The following is a 14,748-nucleotide window of genomic DNA, read 5'->3' as shown; positions in this document are numbered from 1 at the left end:
GTGACGTAGGGTAGTGGGAGCGTCGCGAGATCATGAGTGGTGTTGTGGGGATGGTGTGAGGGCGGAGAGCCCGTTCCTCTATCCCCCCCCCCCCCCCTTTGTTGTTAAAAAAAAGACTCAAGTCGAGAGATCCAAACTTAGTTGTAGGAGAAACAGTGATGATACACCTCTGACTGAATAGCTGCTTGGTGAGGAAAAAGAAGCCAAATAGGTCAGCAGACAGGCGTGGTCTTGCCCACACATTCTTCGTCCTAGAAATGACTGTACCAGCATTCCAGAATTTGGATTCTGACGTAACAGAACCAGCCCTAGTATATCAAGTCTCGGCCAGTATGTCGGAGTTCTACACTGTTATAAGCAGCCCAACACATCTGAGCTGGATTGTGACATCATAGAGCCAGAGACAGTATTCGAGATCTGGGGTAGTACATCAGAATTCTACGACGTTATAAATAGCCCAATAGGTGTGAACTGGATTGTCATCATATTCTAGGTCAGCCACCGTGACAATACACTATTCTGATTTGCCGCCAATTTATACTTAGGACGAGAAATCTGTCTGCATTGGAAACACACTAGCGCCATTGGGCTACTTTTTGAAATTCTCCCATATTTAGAATTTCCCGGCATTTTATATGTAGGGCAATTGGCCTTTGTCAAATGGGTTTAGGGTAGAGGAAGTTGAAAGGTGGCTACACTGAGCCACAGCGCCAGAGATTGCGCCAAAGAGTATTATTCAGCCGCCTCCACTGGCAGTGCTTGGGGAGAGCTCGTAGTGGTCAGTGCTCGTTGAGATGTGCTAGTGAAAAGTGCTGGTCGAGAACTCGTAGTAGGCAGTGCTTGCTGAGATGTGATACAGAAAAGTTCTTGTTGAGATGTGATAGTAACGAGTCGGTGTGGAAATATTGTAATGATTAGAGTGCTTTTCGTCAATATATGAAGGTAAAAGAAAAAAAAAATGTTCCTTTTCTTTTTATTATCTCAATGTCTTAAATAATGCACCATTACAGGTTCAGTCAACAAAGCATCTGGCTTGTGTTCTTGTATTAGAGTGTAATTCTGCTTTCCTTACGCAATTATAGTATTTCTATTTTTTAGTTACTTCAGTATAAATGCTATTTAAAATTTTTGGTCTTGTTGAAGAAGAACCGTGCCAGATGTGTACGTTGAGTCACACTCCCACACACAGAACAATTACACTTGTGCTTTGGTTTCGTAGGTTTTATAGTTGCTGGGGACTTAATTAATTAATTGTGTTAACGAAAATTTTCATTTCATTCTTTGTTGTTGTTCTATGCAGTCAGATTGCGTAATAATACTAGTCAGGGCCAACCGTTTACGAGACACAGCGTAATCGGACATACAGCTACGAAAAATAAAAAAATGATTTTCAAATTTCATAATAATTAAGCCCCCATGCACGTGGCGACCCTGCCAGGATCGTAATTGCTTCCTACGTCACGCGCCTACAGCTGATCGAGCGCTCAGTGCGAATGCACTGACAGCCATAAACAAATACACAGTCTAATTTCTCCGACTAAATTCAGTATAAAGCTATAGTGACTTGATGAATTATGTTATTAACATTCAGTATTTTTCAGGATACGGTTCTATAAAATATTTAAGAACTTCAGGTAAATTCTGTGTGTCTCCGACGTTAAGAGGACTTGCTATCGAGAAAATTTCAGAAAGAATGTAATTTCCAAGAAGAAACTAATAAACTAAAAAGGTAACTATTAATTGAGTTCATTTTTTCATGTAACATATTTCAACTTAGGTACATACTTTAGACATAATTTGCTGCTCGCGATTACATGATTTATACTTTGTGCTGAATTTCATGTTCTATGAATTTACTTGTGATGCGACGTGCTTGTTCTAATGGTATTTCATGATTTAATTTTGTTGCCTTGTCTACGGGTTTGATAATTTAGTGCAATTATTTCAATTGTTCGTTAATCGTGTTTGAGGGAAACATCTTGTGTGAATGGTATTGTTGGAGATGAGGAGTCATTGTGTGTAATTTTCGTACAGTGACGAATTTTTTATGTTTTGTAAATGATTACGCGGTCAATGAAACAGGCAAAAATGATGAATAGTCAGAATAACGAAATTGTTGACATGGCGAACTCGCCAACACAGGACAACAGTATGATGAATAATAGTGTTGAAAACAATTTAATAAATAGGGAAAATAGTCCGGAAACAGTTCAAAATTTTTCACAATCGAAAAATTCTCAGATTACGTGGTTAACGACAGAAGAAATGGAGCAGTTAATGAGTGCAATATTAAATGTCAGATCACAGTTGGAATCAGAATTAAAAACAGTGGGACCTGAATTAAGAGCAATGACAACACGGTTAAGCTCAAAAATAGGAACAATTGAAACAGAAATAGGAACAATTATAACCAAGATGAAAGCAGTGGGATCACAGTTACGATCTGAATTAGAAACTGATATGGGAACAATGGAAACACAGTTAGGCTCACGAACGGGGACATGTTTCAAAAACATGAAAGATGAATTAAAGAGGGAAGTTAGAGAGGAGGCGCAACCGATTTTTAATTCTCACAATAATAGATTAATTGCAGTAGAGATTAGACAAAGGGAACAGGATAGAGAACAGGAAGAAAGAGATCGTGTGGTAGTGCAGAAATTTTCAGAGTTGAATTTACAACGTGCGCACGATAAGGAGGAGATGTTTGAGAGAATCGAGGAATCCGTAGCAAATGACAGATTAAATAACCTAACACAACAATATGAACAGTTAACTACTAAATGTGACAACACCGAAACCCGAGTCGCGACATTTACAGAAGACGTAAATAAACAGAAAGATCAATTAAGTGACTCATCGGAAAGAGTTGAGGAGATTTCAGATAAATTGACAAGTGTTAGTTTAGCAGAAGGATTTGAAGAAAATAATTTGTTTCATTTACGGGTTGCAACAAGAGAGCGCCAGGCACGCGAACTTGACAATAATCGACATTGGGACAGGGACAGTCGCAGTAGGTCTTTGTCGCCACGAGGAGAAAACTTTGACTATAAACACTCTTTGACTGTTCGGAAATTTAAGATCTTTCGTAATTCTAAGAATGACATACATCCATGTTCATGGTTAGATCAATTTACGTACGCACTTCCGCCAAATTTGCCACTAAGTCACAAACTGGAAATTATGTGCAGCTATTAAAGTCCTCAGGGGATTCACTACTCTAAGTGAATATGTGCCGTAGCGAGCATAGGGACCCGAGCTGTAGTGGTGCTATTTCCCTTTTAGTTTTCTGCACCACTGCTTACTCTTTTACTATTCTTTGCATCTGTCAAAACAACTCTTCAACTATCAATCTATCTAGACAGTAGATAAACAATAACCGGATTGACTATTTTACCTAAAAGTGATTTCGGAAATTACCGTTTGGACTTACTGTATCTTCATCAGCATTCATTCGTAGCTTAAATGAAATTTTACCTGTTTATCTTCGTGACAATATTACTTCATATGTTGACGATATTATTATTGCTAAACGTTCTTGGAGTGAGCACAACAAAATTTTGGATTCATTGTTACGTATCTTTGCAAGAGTTGGCATTACTGTGAACTTGGAGAAATCTGAATTTGGTCGTTCTCAGGTGAAATCTCTCGGTCACATTATTTCTACAGAAGGTATTCTTCCTGATCCAGAGAAAGTAGACGCTATTTGTAATTATGCTGTTCCTACCACAAAACGTGATGTTCGTAGTTTCCTTGGTGTCTGTAATTTTCTTAGACGCTTTGTTAGATTGGACAATTTCGCAACACCTCGTTTTTGCGAACTATCTGGAAAGTTCTTTTTAAATGAAAATCGGTTGACAACTCTGTTTGGTTAGTTTGTATTCCTGATGAGTGGGTTAATAAGCTGATTTGGTATACGCATTTCAGTTATGCACACTTTGGTCCCAGAAAATGTTTTCGTAAATTACGGGAAAATTGCTACTTCAGTAATATGGAAAAACTTATTCGATCTGTTCTGGCCAAATGCAAATTATGTCAAAAGGCTAAGCCGCCAACAATTTCTCACAGAGCGCCGTTGTTTCCTATCATTCCAGCGAAATTAAAGGAGATAGCTGCAATTGATTTGTTCGGTCCAGTGTTTCGTTCTACTAATGGTTTTGCGTACATTTTCGTAGCAGTGGAGTTGACATCAAAATATGTGTGTTTTACACCTTTACGCAAAGCAACAGCTCGTTCAGTATCTAATGTTTTCATCAAACATTTTCTTAAAGAAGTGGGTCATGTTGATAAGGTTATATCAGATAATGGATCACAGTTTCGTTCTAAAATTTGGCTTCGTACTCTACGGCGTCGTAAAATTAAACCAATCTTCATTTCACTTTTTCACCCTCAATCTAACGCTTCAGAGAGATGGATGAAGGATATCAATAAATTGTGTCGACTTTATTGTCATCAGAATCACAGAACTTGGGATCAGTATCTTCATATTTTTCAAAACATTCTGAATGAACTCCCTAATGATTCAACTTCTTTACCGCCTATACTGATATTAAAAAAACAAAGCACCGACAAATCGCATATCTGAAATCGTTCCTTTTCCGCCTTCACGGAAACTGCGGCATTCTGAAGTTGTGAACCTGGCTCTGCAAAATATTGCATCTGCGACTGCTAGAAGAGAGAAATCAGCTAAACATCCTGGTCGTTTAAAAACCTTGTCAGTTGGTCAAAAGGTGTTAATTAAGTCTCATCGTTTGTCTCACAAAGGAAAAGGCTTGTGTCGCAAATTTTTTCTGCTTTATAACGGTCCATATAGAATTCGCAAAATTATTCACGATAACACTGTTGAAGTAGAAACTCTTAAATCACGACGCTCTAAGGGAATACATCACATATCTAACGTTAAAATTTTTGTGGAATGATATACTTTTGAGAAACTAACAGCTAGATGTAAACATGCAGAGAATACAAGGATACCCCGCTGTGTTTTGGCGGCGGCATATACTCAAAGCAACAGTCAAGTCTGCGCGCCGCACAAGTCGTTGATCGCAAACAATTGCTTCCTACGTCACGCGCCTACAGCTGGTCGAGCGCTCAGTGCGAATGCACTGACAGCCGTAAACAAATACACATTTTAATTTCTCCGATTAAATTCAGTATAAAGCTATAGTGACTTGATGAATTATGTTATTAACATTCAGTATTTTTCAGGATACGGTTCTATAAAATATTTAAGAACTTCAGGTAAATTCTGTGCGTGTCCGACGTTAAGACGACTTGCTATCGAGAAATTTTCAGGAAGAATGTAATTTCGAAGAAGAAACTAATAAACTAAAAAAGGTAACTATTAATTGAGTTCATTTCTTCGGGTAACATATTTCCACTTAGGTACGTACTTTAGACGTAATTTGCTGCTCGCGATTACGTGATTCATACTTTGTGCTAATTTCATGTTCTATGAATTTACTTGTGAAGCGACGTGCTTGCGTACATTTGCTGATTTTTGTCAATGTTTTATTAATGAACAGGGTTGTTATTTGTATATATTATGCATCGCTTGGCTGCACTGCTTTTTCACTGATGTCATATTTTTTTAATTATGTGCCTGCTGTGCTTATTTATTTAAATTATAATTGTAACCTGATTAATTGTGCTGATGTGGTTAGGTATGTAAGTTATACTTTGTGATTTATCTGCTTGCGCCTTCGTGTTTACTTATTAAGATTACATATGAACATTTATTTGCTTATGCTGATATGATGCTAATGACCTGTTTATTATGTTAGATAACATATTTGCTGCCTTGCTTATGGATTGCATATTTACACATTTCTGTTTTGTCGTCATAACTACTCTTTAATTTGGTATATAGAAATGCTGATATACTGTGAATAAACATAGAGTTTAGGTGACACTATTGTATTAATTATAGATTGTTCGCTTGGCAGAGCCTCGTTGTAAGAATTGTGCTGCATCCACTTGTTGACATTCTGTTCTCTACTGGTATATTTACTCGCTATTGCTTGTTTTGCTTACGCTCAGTGCCTTATATTTTTAAGATACGAAAATGAACTGCTATAATTCGACGAACGACATTAGTACAAGAAACTTCATAGAAGTCACATGAGCTGGAGATTTTATGAAAGCTGTGTAAATGTATGCTAATAGGAAGGAAGCTAACGACATGACATACCAAAACTAGGTTTAGACCATTGACAGTCATTACACTGCATTTTTCGTGAGCAATTGAAATAAGAAGTGACACTTGACACAAGAAATACTCCACATGTTTGCTTCTGTTTGCCATAATTCTTGAAGTGGTGTACACACTGTGAAATATTATGATCATTCACACTCCGTAATCGTACTTAATTACTGAGAGTTATTCGAATTAAGTCTGTTAGAGGTCATCTGTGCATTTCTTTGTTTATAATTCATAATGAGTAGAAGATTTGGCTCAGATGGATTACACAGAGGTTGTGTGTTGACAGTGTGTCTTCGGATTGTATGGGATGATGAGGTTTGCATTAGGATTTTATCTGTACTTGTTCGAGGAGACTGACTAGAGGAAAGAGTTGTTATGGAAGTGAAATGATATTTGTAATAAGGTTTATATGTGTTGACGTATTGAAGAGGTATTATTGAGATTATGTGAAGTTGATGATTATTGGAATTTTGGTGGACAAGAGGTAAGGTAAATGCTATTAATGATAAGGTTTATATGTATCGACGTAAGAGGTATTATTGAAGTATTGAGATTATGTGATGCTGATGATTATTGGAGTTTTGGTGTATAAGAGGTAAAGTAAGTGAGGAGCATATTTTTTTTTGTTGGTCTATATGGAACAAGGAGGATGAGGATAGCAGACTAGAACACTAAAGTAGAAGGAAGATAGTCTATACACACACTTTGTTAGATCACTAAGCAGTATATACTTTTTTTTTGGAGAGAGGAAGTAATTGCATATCTTGGCTCACTGACAGTTGTTCAACAACCGTACATTTTGATCTGGCTTGGCAAACATTGGTCTGGACATGATGACTATGACGTTGACTAACTATTATTGACTGTTATACATTGCTGCCACTCCTACTTGATACACATGTCGAACATCAAATCTTGGACAGAGTTACATTTACACAGTTAACACTATTCAATTACACAGTAGTACTTAATGTGGATGAAAGATGAGTGAGTGTGTTTTGTGTGTTTTCCTTTCCTAATCCCAAATAATTAGTCCCAATCTATTTCCTTTTTTGTTTGTAGTGGCTTGCACTGACACCCATAAATATTATAGGTTTACTGATATTTAAATATTTGTAATAGTTAATATGACAATTATCTGATATCATTTGTGTGTTTATTAGAATTTATATGTTTAGTGTGTAAAAGCATTTGTATGTGGATTCAAACTATTGTTCATGCCTGAACTGTCTGATTAGTGATGGTGAATATTATGAACTGTTACCTGCACTTGTTCAACATTGATGTGTGACACTTAGAAATGTTTAATTTCTGCTGATGAACTGTGTGATTAGTGATGGTGAATATTATGGACTGTTACCTGCACTTTTTCAACATAATGGGTGCCACTTAGAAATGATTAATTTCTGCTGATGAACAGTGTGATTAGTGATAGTGAATATTATGGACTGCTGTCTGGACCTGTTCATCATTGCTAGGTGCAACTGATGGACTGCTTCTACTGAAATAATGTCACCTGTTGCTGTGTGCACCTGTTCAACATTGCTGGGTGCCACTGATGGACTGCTTCTACTGAAATAATGTCACTTGTTGGTGTCTGCACCTGTCAACATTACTGGGTGCCACTGATGAACTGCTTCTACTGAGATAATGTCACTTGTTGGTGTCTGCACCTGTTCAACATTGCTGGGTGCAACTGATGGAACTGCTTTTATTGAAATGATGTCACTGGTTGCTGTCTGCACCTGCTCAACATTACTGGGTGCCACTGATGGACTGCTTCTACTGAAATGATGTCACTTGTCGGTGTCTGCACCTACTCAACATTGCTGGGTGCCACTGTTGGAACTGTTTCTACTGAAATGATGTTACTTCTTGCTGTCTGCACCTACTCAACATTGCTGGGTGCCACTGTTGGAACTGTTTCTATTGAAATGATGTTACTTCTTGCTGTCTGCACCTGCTCAACATTACTGGGTGCCACTAATGAACTACTTCTACTGACATAATGTCACTTGTTGGTGTCTGCACCTGTTCAACATTGCTGGGTGCCACTAATGGAACTGCTTCTGCTGAATGATGTCACTTGTTGGTGTCTGCACCTGTTCAACATTGCTGGGTGCCACTGATGGACTGCTTCTACTAAAATGATGTCACTTGTTGGTATTTGTACCTGTTGACCATTGCTGGGTGCTACTGCTGGAACTATCAACTACTTGTTTTTTTTTAATCATTCAAAGCATTTTATGTGAACATTTGTATAAACTGATTTTTTGTGTATTGTGTAAACTATTATGTAAAGTCACATGTATGAAAAGAAGTTGTATTGCTTACTGTATCTTATATATTAGGTTATTGAAAGGTCAGTGCAAAGCCAAAATTTTAACTAATTATGTGATATTTAGGAATTAATATTATCTTTTATTTTTGTCTGTATTTTTGTGGACGAATTTGGTGGTATTTTCACCACCAATGCTAGCAAAAATACCATCGAATTCTGGCCCGTGGAGGAGGGGCATATGAAAGGTGGCTACACTGAGCCACAGCGTCAGAGATTGCGCCAAAGAGTATTATTCAGCCGCCTCCACTGGCAGTGCTTGGGGAGAACTCGTAGTGGTCAGTGCTTGTTGAGATGTGCTAGTGAAAAGTGCTGGTCGAGAACTCGTAGTAGGCGGTGCTTGCTGAGATGTGATACTGAAAAGTTCTTGTTGAGATGTGATAGTAACGAGTCGATGTGGAAATATGTTAATGATTAGAGTGCTTTTCGTCAATATATGAAAGTAAAAGAAAACAAAATTTTTCCTTTTCTTTTTATTATCTCAATGTCTTAAATAATGCACCATTACAGGTTCAGTCAACAAAGCATCTGGCTTGTGTTCTTGTATTAGAGTGTAATTCTGCTTTCCTTACGCAATTATAGTATTTCTATTTTTTAGTTACTTCAGTATAAATGGATTTAAAATTTCTTGTCTTGTTGAAGAAGAACCGTGCCAGATGTGTACGTTGAGTCACACTCCCACACACAGAAAAATTACACTTGTGCTTTGGTTTCGTAGGTTTTATAGTTGCTGGGGACTTAATTAATTAATTGTGTTAACGAAAATTTTCATTTCATTCTTTGTTGTTGTTCTATGCAGTCAGATTGCGTAATAATACTAGTCAGGGCCAACCGTTTACGAGACACAGCGTAACGGACATACAGCTACGAAAAATAAAAAAAATGATTTTCAAATTTAATAATAATTAAGCCCCCATGCAAAGTCCGTGACATCATTGATGACGTCATCAGTGACACACACTGTCCAAGAACCGGATATGTGTGGCTACTCGCATACAAGGAAAATTTAAGTCAGATTTGGGAGCACTGTCTCTCCAAGGGACAAAGCATGAGTTAGAGTGGCACCAAGTCACCAAAAAAAGGCATCACATGCTGGCATCGTGTTTTAGAAGAATCTGTAGACATACAGCTCAGGAAATTGAAGAAACGACTACAGCGTGTTTGTTGTCACAAAAATGCAAACGAACTTTTCCTTCTCCACGATAACGCAAGTCCTCACACCACTCTGTACACCCGAAGAAGCTCGCAGAACTTCAAATAACGATGGCGGTTTCCATTCGAGTAAGGCTTGAGACACAGCCTTGAGTGTGCTCAAAGCACAACGAAAGATTTTGGGAAGATCCACTCACGCCACGTCAGCTGAAGAGCTTAGATCGCCAGGGCTCATTTAAGGCCCAAGCGACAGAAGTTTCCGCCTGCGGGACTCCAGTCTGAGAGGGGCACCCAAGTGCAAGATTTGAGTACAGTGCGTACCACAATTAGTGGCGAAAACTGACATGGCTGGAAGTCAATAACGGAAAGGTAGGCGTGTGGGAGGGGCTTCATTTGATGTGCCGCTTGTATGGAAAGTGTTTTCGAACTGGGCCTGTAGATCACGCGATAGAGATGTGCCTCCTCTGCATCATCTGTGTCCTGGCCACAATGGAGGTGGCACAGAGACTGAATACAGAGAACATTTCAAAATCAGTTATTCTACTGATCAAATAGCACAGCTCGTCTACTACTTACAGGGTCTCATTTACTAATACGAGGGACGTTCAATAAATAATGCAGCCCACTTTTTTTCCCGGCCAATTTCGGTTGAGAAAATGGCGAATAGGGACATCATGGAATATGACTGTCTCAGGCCCAACAATTTCATGAAGTCCTAATAGCTGACAGTGCTATACGTAATGTTCAAAATGGCGTCTGTAACGGAGGGCGTTCCAATCAGAGAACTGTCATTGAGTTTTTTGGCGGAAAATCAAATCATCGTAGAATGTTCATGGAGACCTGGCAGTGAACAAAAGCACAGTGAGCCGTTCGGCGAGGCGTCTGTCATCATCACAAAAAGGTGGCAGAAATCCGTCCGAGCTCCCGCGTGCCAACCGGCCCTGAACAGCTGTGACTCCTGAAGTGCTGGAACGTGCGGATATTCCCGTCCGAGGTGATCGCTGGATGAGAGGGAAACAGTTCGCTACCCAACTGGACATCTCTGCTGGTAGTGCTGACACATTCGTCCACCGCTGGTGATACTCAAAGCTGTGTGCCCACTGGTTTCCTCGCCGACTAACGGAAGACCATAAATAGCAATGAAAGGTCATCCGTGCCGAATTGCTTGCGCTTTACGAGGATGATCGTGTCAATTTTTGTCAAGCACCATCACAGGTGATGAACATGGGTTCGTCACTTCAAACCAGAAACAAAATGGCATTCCATGGAGGGGTGCCATACAACCTCTCTCCCGAAGGTAAATTTCAAAGCCACACCTTCAGCGGGTAGAGTCATAGTGGCGGTCTTCTAGGACTCTGAAGGGGTTATTACGCTCGATGGCACTGATCAACAGTGAAGTGCACTGTACTACCCTCAGGAAATCGAAGAAACGACTTCATCGTGTTCTCCGCGACAACGCACGTCATCACACAACTCCGCACACGCGAAGGAGCTGACAGAGCTTCATTGGACTGTTCTTCCTCATCCACCCTACAGCACGAATCTCTCACCTTCCGACTTCTATCTGCTTGGCCCAATGACGGATGCACTCGACGGGGAGATTACTGATGCAGCAAGACGTTGGCTCCGACATCGACGAGTAGAGAGGTATAATGCAGACACACAAACCCTCCCAATAAGGTGGCGTAAAGATTATGCTAAAAAGTGTTCTTTAGCCAAAAGAGTGGAAAATAATACGGTGGATTGGAATCCTGAATAAAACCAACCTTCTTTCAAAATGAAAATGTGTTGTATTACTTATTGTCCGCTCTACGTATTTACAGTCCTCCAACATGAAATGCAAGAATGTATGATGCAAACCTAGTATATCCTGTTGAGGGAGCCATTTCCTGACCATCAGGTTGGCGGGCTGGTTGGGCAGCGAATCGCTCTCCCACTTCCAGAGTACCCTCTGGGGCAGCTCTCGGAAAGCCTCGATGAACGCTCTCTGCTTGTCCTCCGCCATCTGGTCACTGCGGACGTTGGAGCCCAGGCTGAAGTAGATGACGCCGTGCTCTGCTCCGTCCAAGAACTTCTGCACCTCCTGCGGGCACCAAAACGCATCGCGTCTTTAATGTAGTTGCCTCCTGCGGGCACCAAAACGCATCGCGTCTTTAATGCAGCTGACAGTAACCAGACTAATATACGAGAGGTAGTCGTACGCTTTTAATCATTACCTCGGAAACATCATCAAATTACGCAATTAATTTTTTGTTTTGTTACAGATGCAAGTGTCATCCAAATAATTCGTAGTCATATTAGGACTCATTCTAATGAAAATAATCAGTCGTGATCGCAAATGACACTATTTCATTATCAGTGACCGGGGTTATTCTTAGACCAGTGGGTGACACCACTGTCGATGAATGGTGCCTCCCAGTACATATTCGTACAACACCTCCGTCGACTGTCTATGTCTGTCACCAATCATCCACTGGTAAGAAGATGGTCTACTAAGACTGAAACTGGTTACCAGTAATGAAGTAAAGTGTCATTTGCGATTACGACTGAACATTGTCATTAGATTTCGACTATTTCTTCTTTTGTCATCATCAGGCGCGAACCTCATTACTGATGCTTTTCTGTTACTTTGTCTCCTACTGTGATGGTACATTCTAAGGGAAAAAAAGACACAGCATGAAGAAATTATCTGAATGGGATGTAAATAGAAAGATGTGACTTACAAACAAATGATTAAAATTTCATAAAATGTGGATGATTTATTCAAGAGAAAGAGCTTCACGACCTGTGCAAGCCAATAGCGCATTGGGCCACGTCTGACCCCTATGCAAGCAGTTATTCGGCTTGGCTTTGATCGACAGAGCTTTTGAATGTCCTCCTGAGGGATATTGTGACAAATTATGTCCAATTGGCGCGTTAAATTATCCTGAGCTTGATGGAGACTCCTGCCCTTAATGCCCCAAACATTCTCAGTTGGGGAGGGATCCGACAACCTTGCTGCCCTAGATAGGGTTTGGCAAGCATGAAGACACGTAGCTGAAGTTCTCGCCGTGTGCAGAATGGCATTATTTTGCTAAAATGAAAGCCCAGGATGGCTTTCCATGAGGGCCAACAAAACGTGGCGTTTGAATATTGCCAACGTACCATCGGCTGTAAGGGTGCCGTGGATGACATCCAAGGGGCTCCTGCTATGAAAAGAAATGTCACCCCAGACCATCACTCTTGGCTGTCGGGCCGTATGGCGGGCGACAGTCGGGTTGGTAACCCACTGCTGTTCTGGGCGTCTCTGGCCACTTCTTCGCTAGTCATCTGGGCTCACTGCGAAGCCGAACTCATCACTGAAGACATTTCTGTTCCACTCAGTGAGATTCCCGGCCACTACGACCAGCGAAGACATGTCTGGAGACTGCCCAGACAGCAGGGGGATACCAATCTGTCAGCAGCTGTACAGCTCGACAGCCACGAGCAATGGTTTGGGGTGCCATTTCATATCGTAGCAGGACCTCTTTGGTTGTCATCCGCCGCACAGCTACAGCACACCGGTATGTCGATGATACTCTACGCCCCGTTTTGTTGCCCGTCTTGGAAAGCCATTCTGGGTTTACATTTAAGCATAATAATGCCCGCCTGCACACGGAAAGAGTTTCTATTGTTGGTCTTGGTGCTTGCCAGACCATGCCTAGGCCAGCAAGGTCGCCGGATCTCTCCCCAGTTGAGAAAGTATGGAGCGTTATGGGCACGACCCTCTAACCAGCTCGGGATTTTGACGATATAATGCGGCAATTGGACAGAATTTGGCATGAAAGCCCTCGGGAGGACATCCAACAACTCTGTCAATTAATGTCAAGGCTCAGAGGTGGACCAGTGCATTACTGACTTGCTCAATTTGTGAAGCTCTTTCTGTTGCATAAATAATCCAATTTTTTCTAAAATTGTAATAATTTGTTTGTTTTGGCATGTGCGCCGTATCTACTGATTACCATCGCATTCGGATAATTCTTTCATGGTGCTTCACTTTTTTTTCTCAGAGTGTATTTCATATGTAACAGTCGACAAAATTGCCCGGTGGCAACGTCATGCGAGAGGCAAAAGATTTTCGTAGTTTAACAAAGGCTATGTCGATGTCTGCGATCAAACATCTACATCTAAATCTACGTGATTACTCTGCTATTCACAATAAAGTGCCTGGCAGAGGGTTAAATGAACCACCTTCAAGCCGTCTCTCTAACGTTCCACTCTCGAACGGCACGTGGGTAAAATTAGCACTTAAGTTTTTCTGTGCGAGCCCTGATTTCTCTTATTTTATCGTGATGATCATTTCTCCCTATGTTGGTGGGTGCCAACAGAATGTTTTGGCAATAGGAGAAAACTGGTGACTGAAATTTCATGAGAAGATCCCGTCGCAACGAAAAACGCCTTTGATTTAATGATTGCCACTCCAATTCACGTATCATGTCTGTGGCACTATCTCCCCTACCTCGCGATAATACAAAACGAACCGCCCTTCTTTGTACTTTTTCGATGTCATCCGTCAGTCCCATCTGATGCGTATCCCACACCGCACAGCAATACTCCAAAATTGGGCGGACTAGCGCGGTGTAAGCAGTCTCTGTATTAGGCCTGTTGCACCTTCTAAGTGTTTTGCCAATGAATCGCAGTCTTTGGTTGGCTCTATCCACATTATTATCTGTGTGATCGTTCCAATTTAGGGTATTTGTAAGTATTTAGTTGAATTTACGGACGTCAGATTTGAGTGACTTCTCGCGTAATCGAAATTAAGCGGATTTCTTTTAGTACTCATGTGAATAACATCACACTTCCCTTTATTCAGGATCAACTGCCACTTTTCGCACCATACAGATATCTTATCTAAATCATTTTGCAAGTCGTTTTGATCATCTGGTGACTTTACAAGACGTAAATGACAGCATCACCTGCAAGCAATCTAAGACGGCTACTGAGATTGTCTCCTATGTAGTTAATAGAGATCAGGAACAATAGAGGGCCGATAACACTTCCTTGGGGAACGCTGGATATTATTTCTATTTTACTCGATGAC

At 40.5% G+C, this 14,748-nt stretch overlaps 1 protein-coding gene across 1 annotated transcript in view; it reads right to left on the bottom strand.

The window, feature by feature from the left end:
• Positions 1 to 14,748, bottom strand: part of LOC126412738 (UDP-glucosyltransferase 2-like) — a 141,062-nt gene that overhangs the window by 35,609 nt on the left and 90,705 nt on the right. Inside the window, exon 5 of the mRNA XM_050082472.1 lies at positions 11,550 to 11,772. Coding sequence (XP_049938429.1) covers positions 11,550 to 11,772 — 223 coding nt within the window. The remainder of the gene's footprint in view (positions 1 to 11,549; positions 11,773 to 14,748) is intronic.

Source organism: Schistocerca serialis, chromosome 7, assembly GCF_023864345.2.
Source record: "Schistocerca serialis cubense isolate TAMUIC-IGC-003099 chromosome 7, iqSchSeri2.2, whole genome shotgun sequence".
Lineage (NCBI taxonomy): Eukaryota > Metazoa > Arthropoda > Insecta > Orthoptera > Acrididae > Schistocerca > Schistocerca serialis.
Note: the sequence above shows the minus strand (reverse complement) of the source record. Positions and strands in the feature narration are given on the sequence as shown.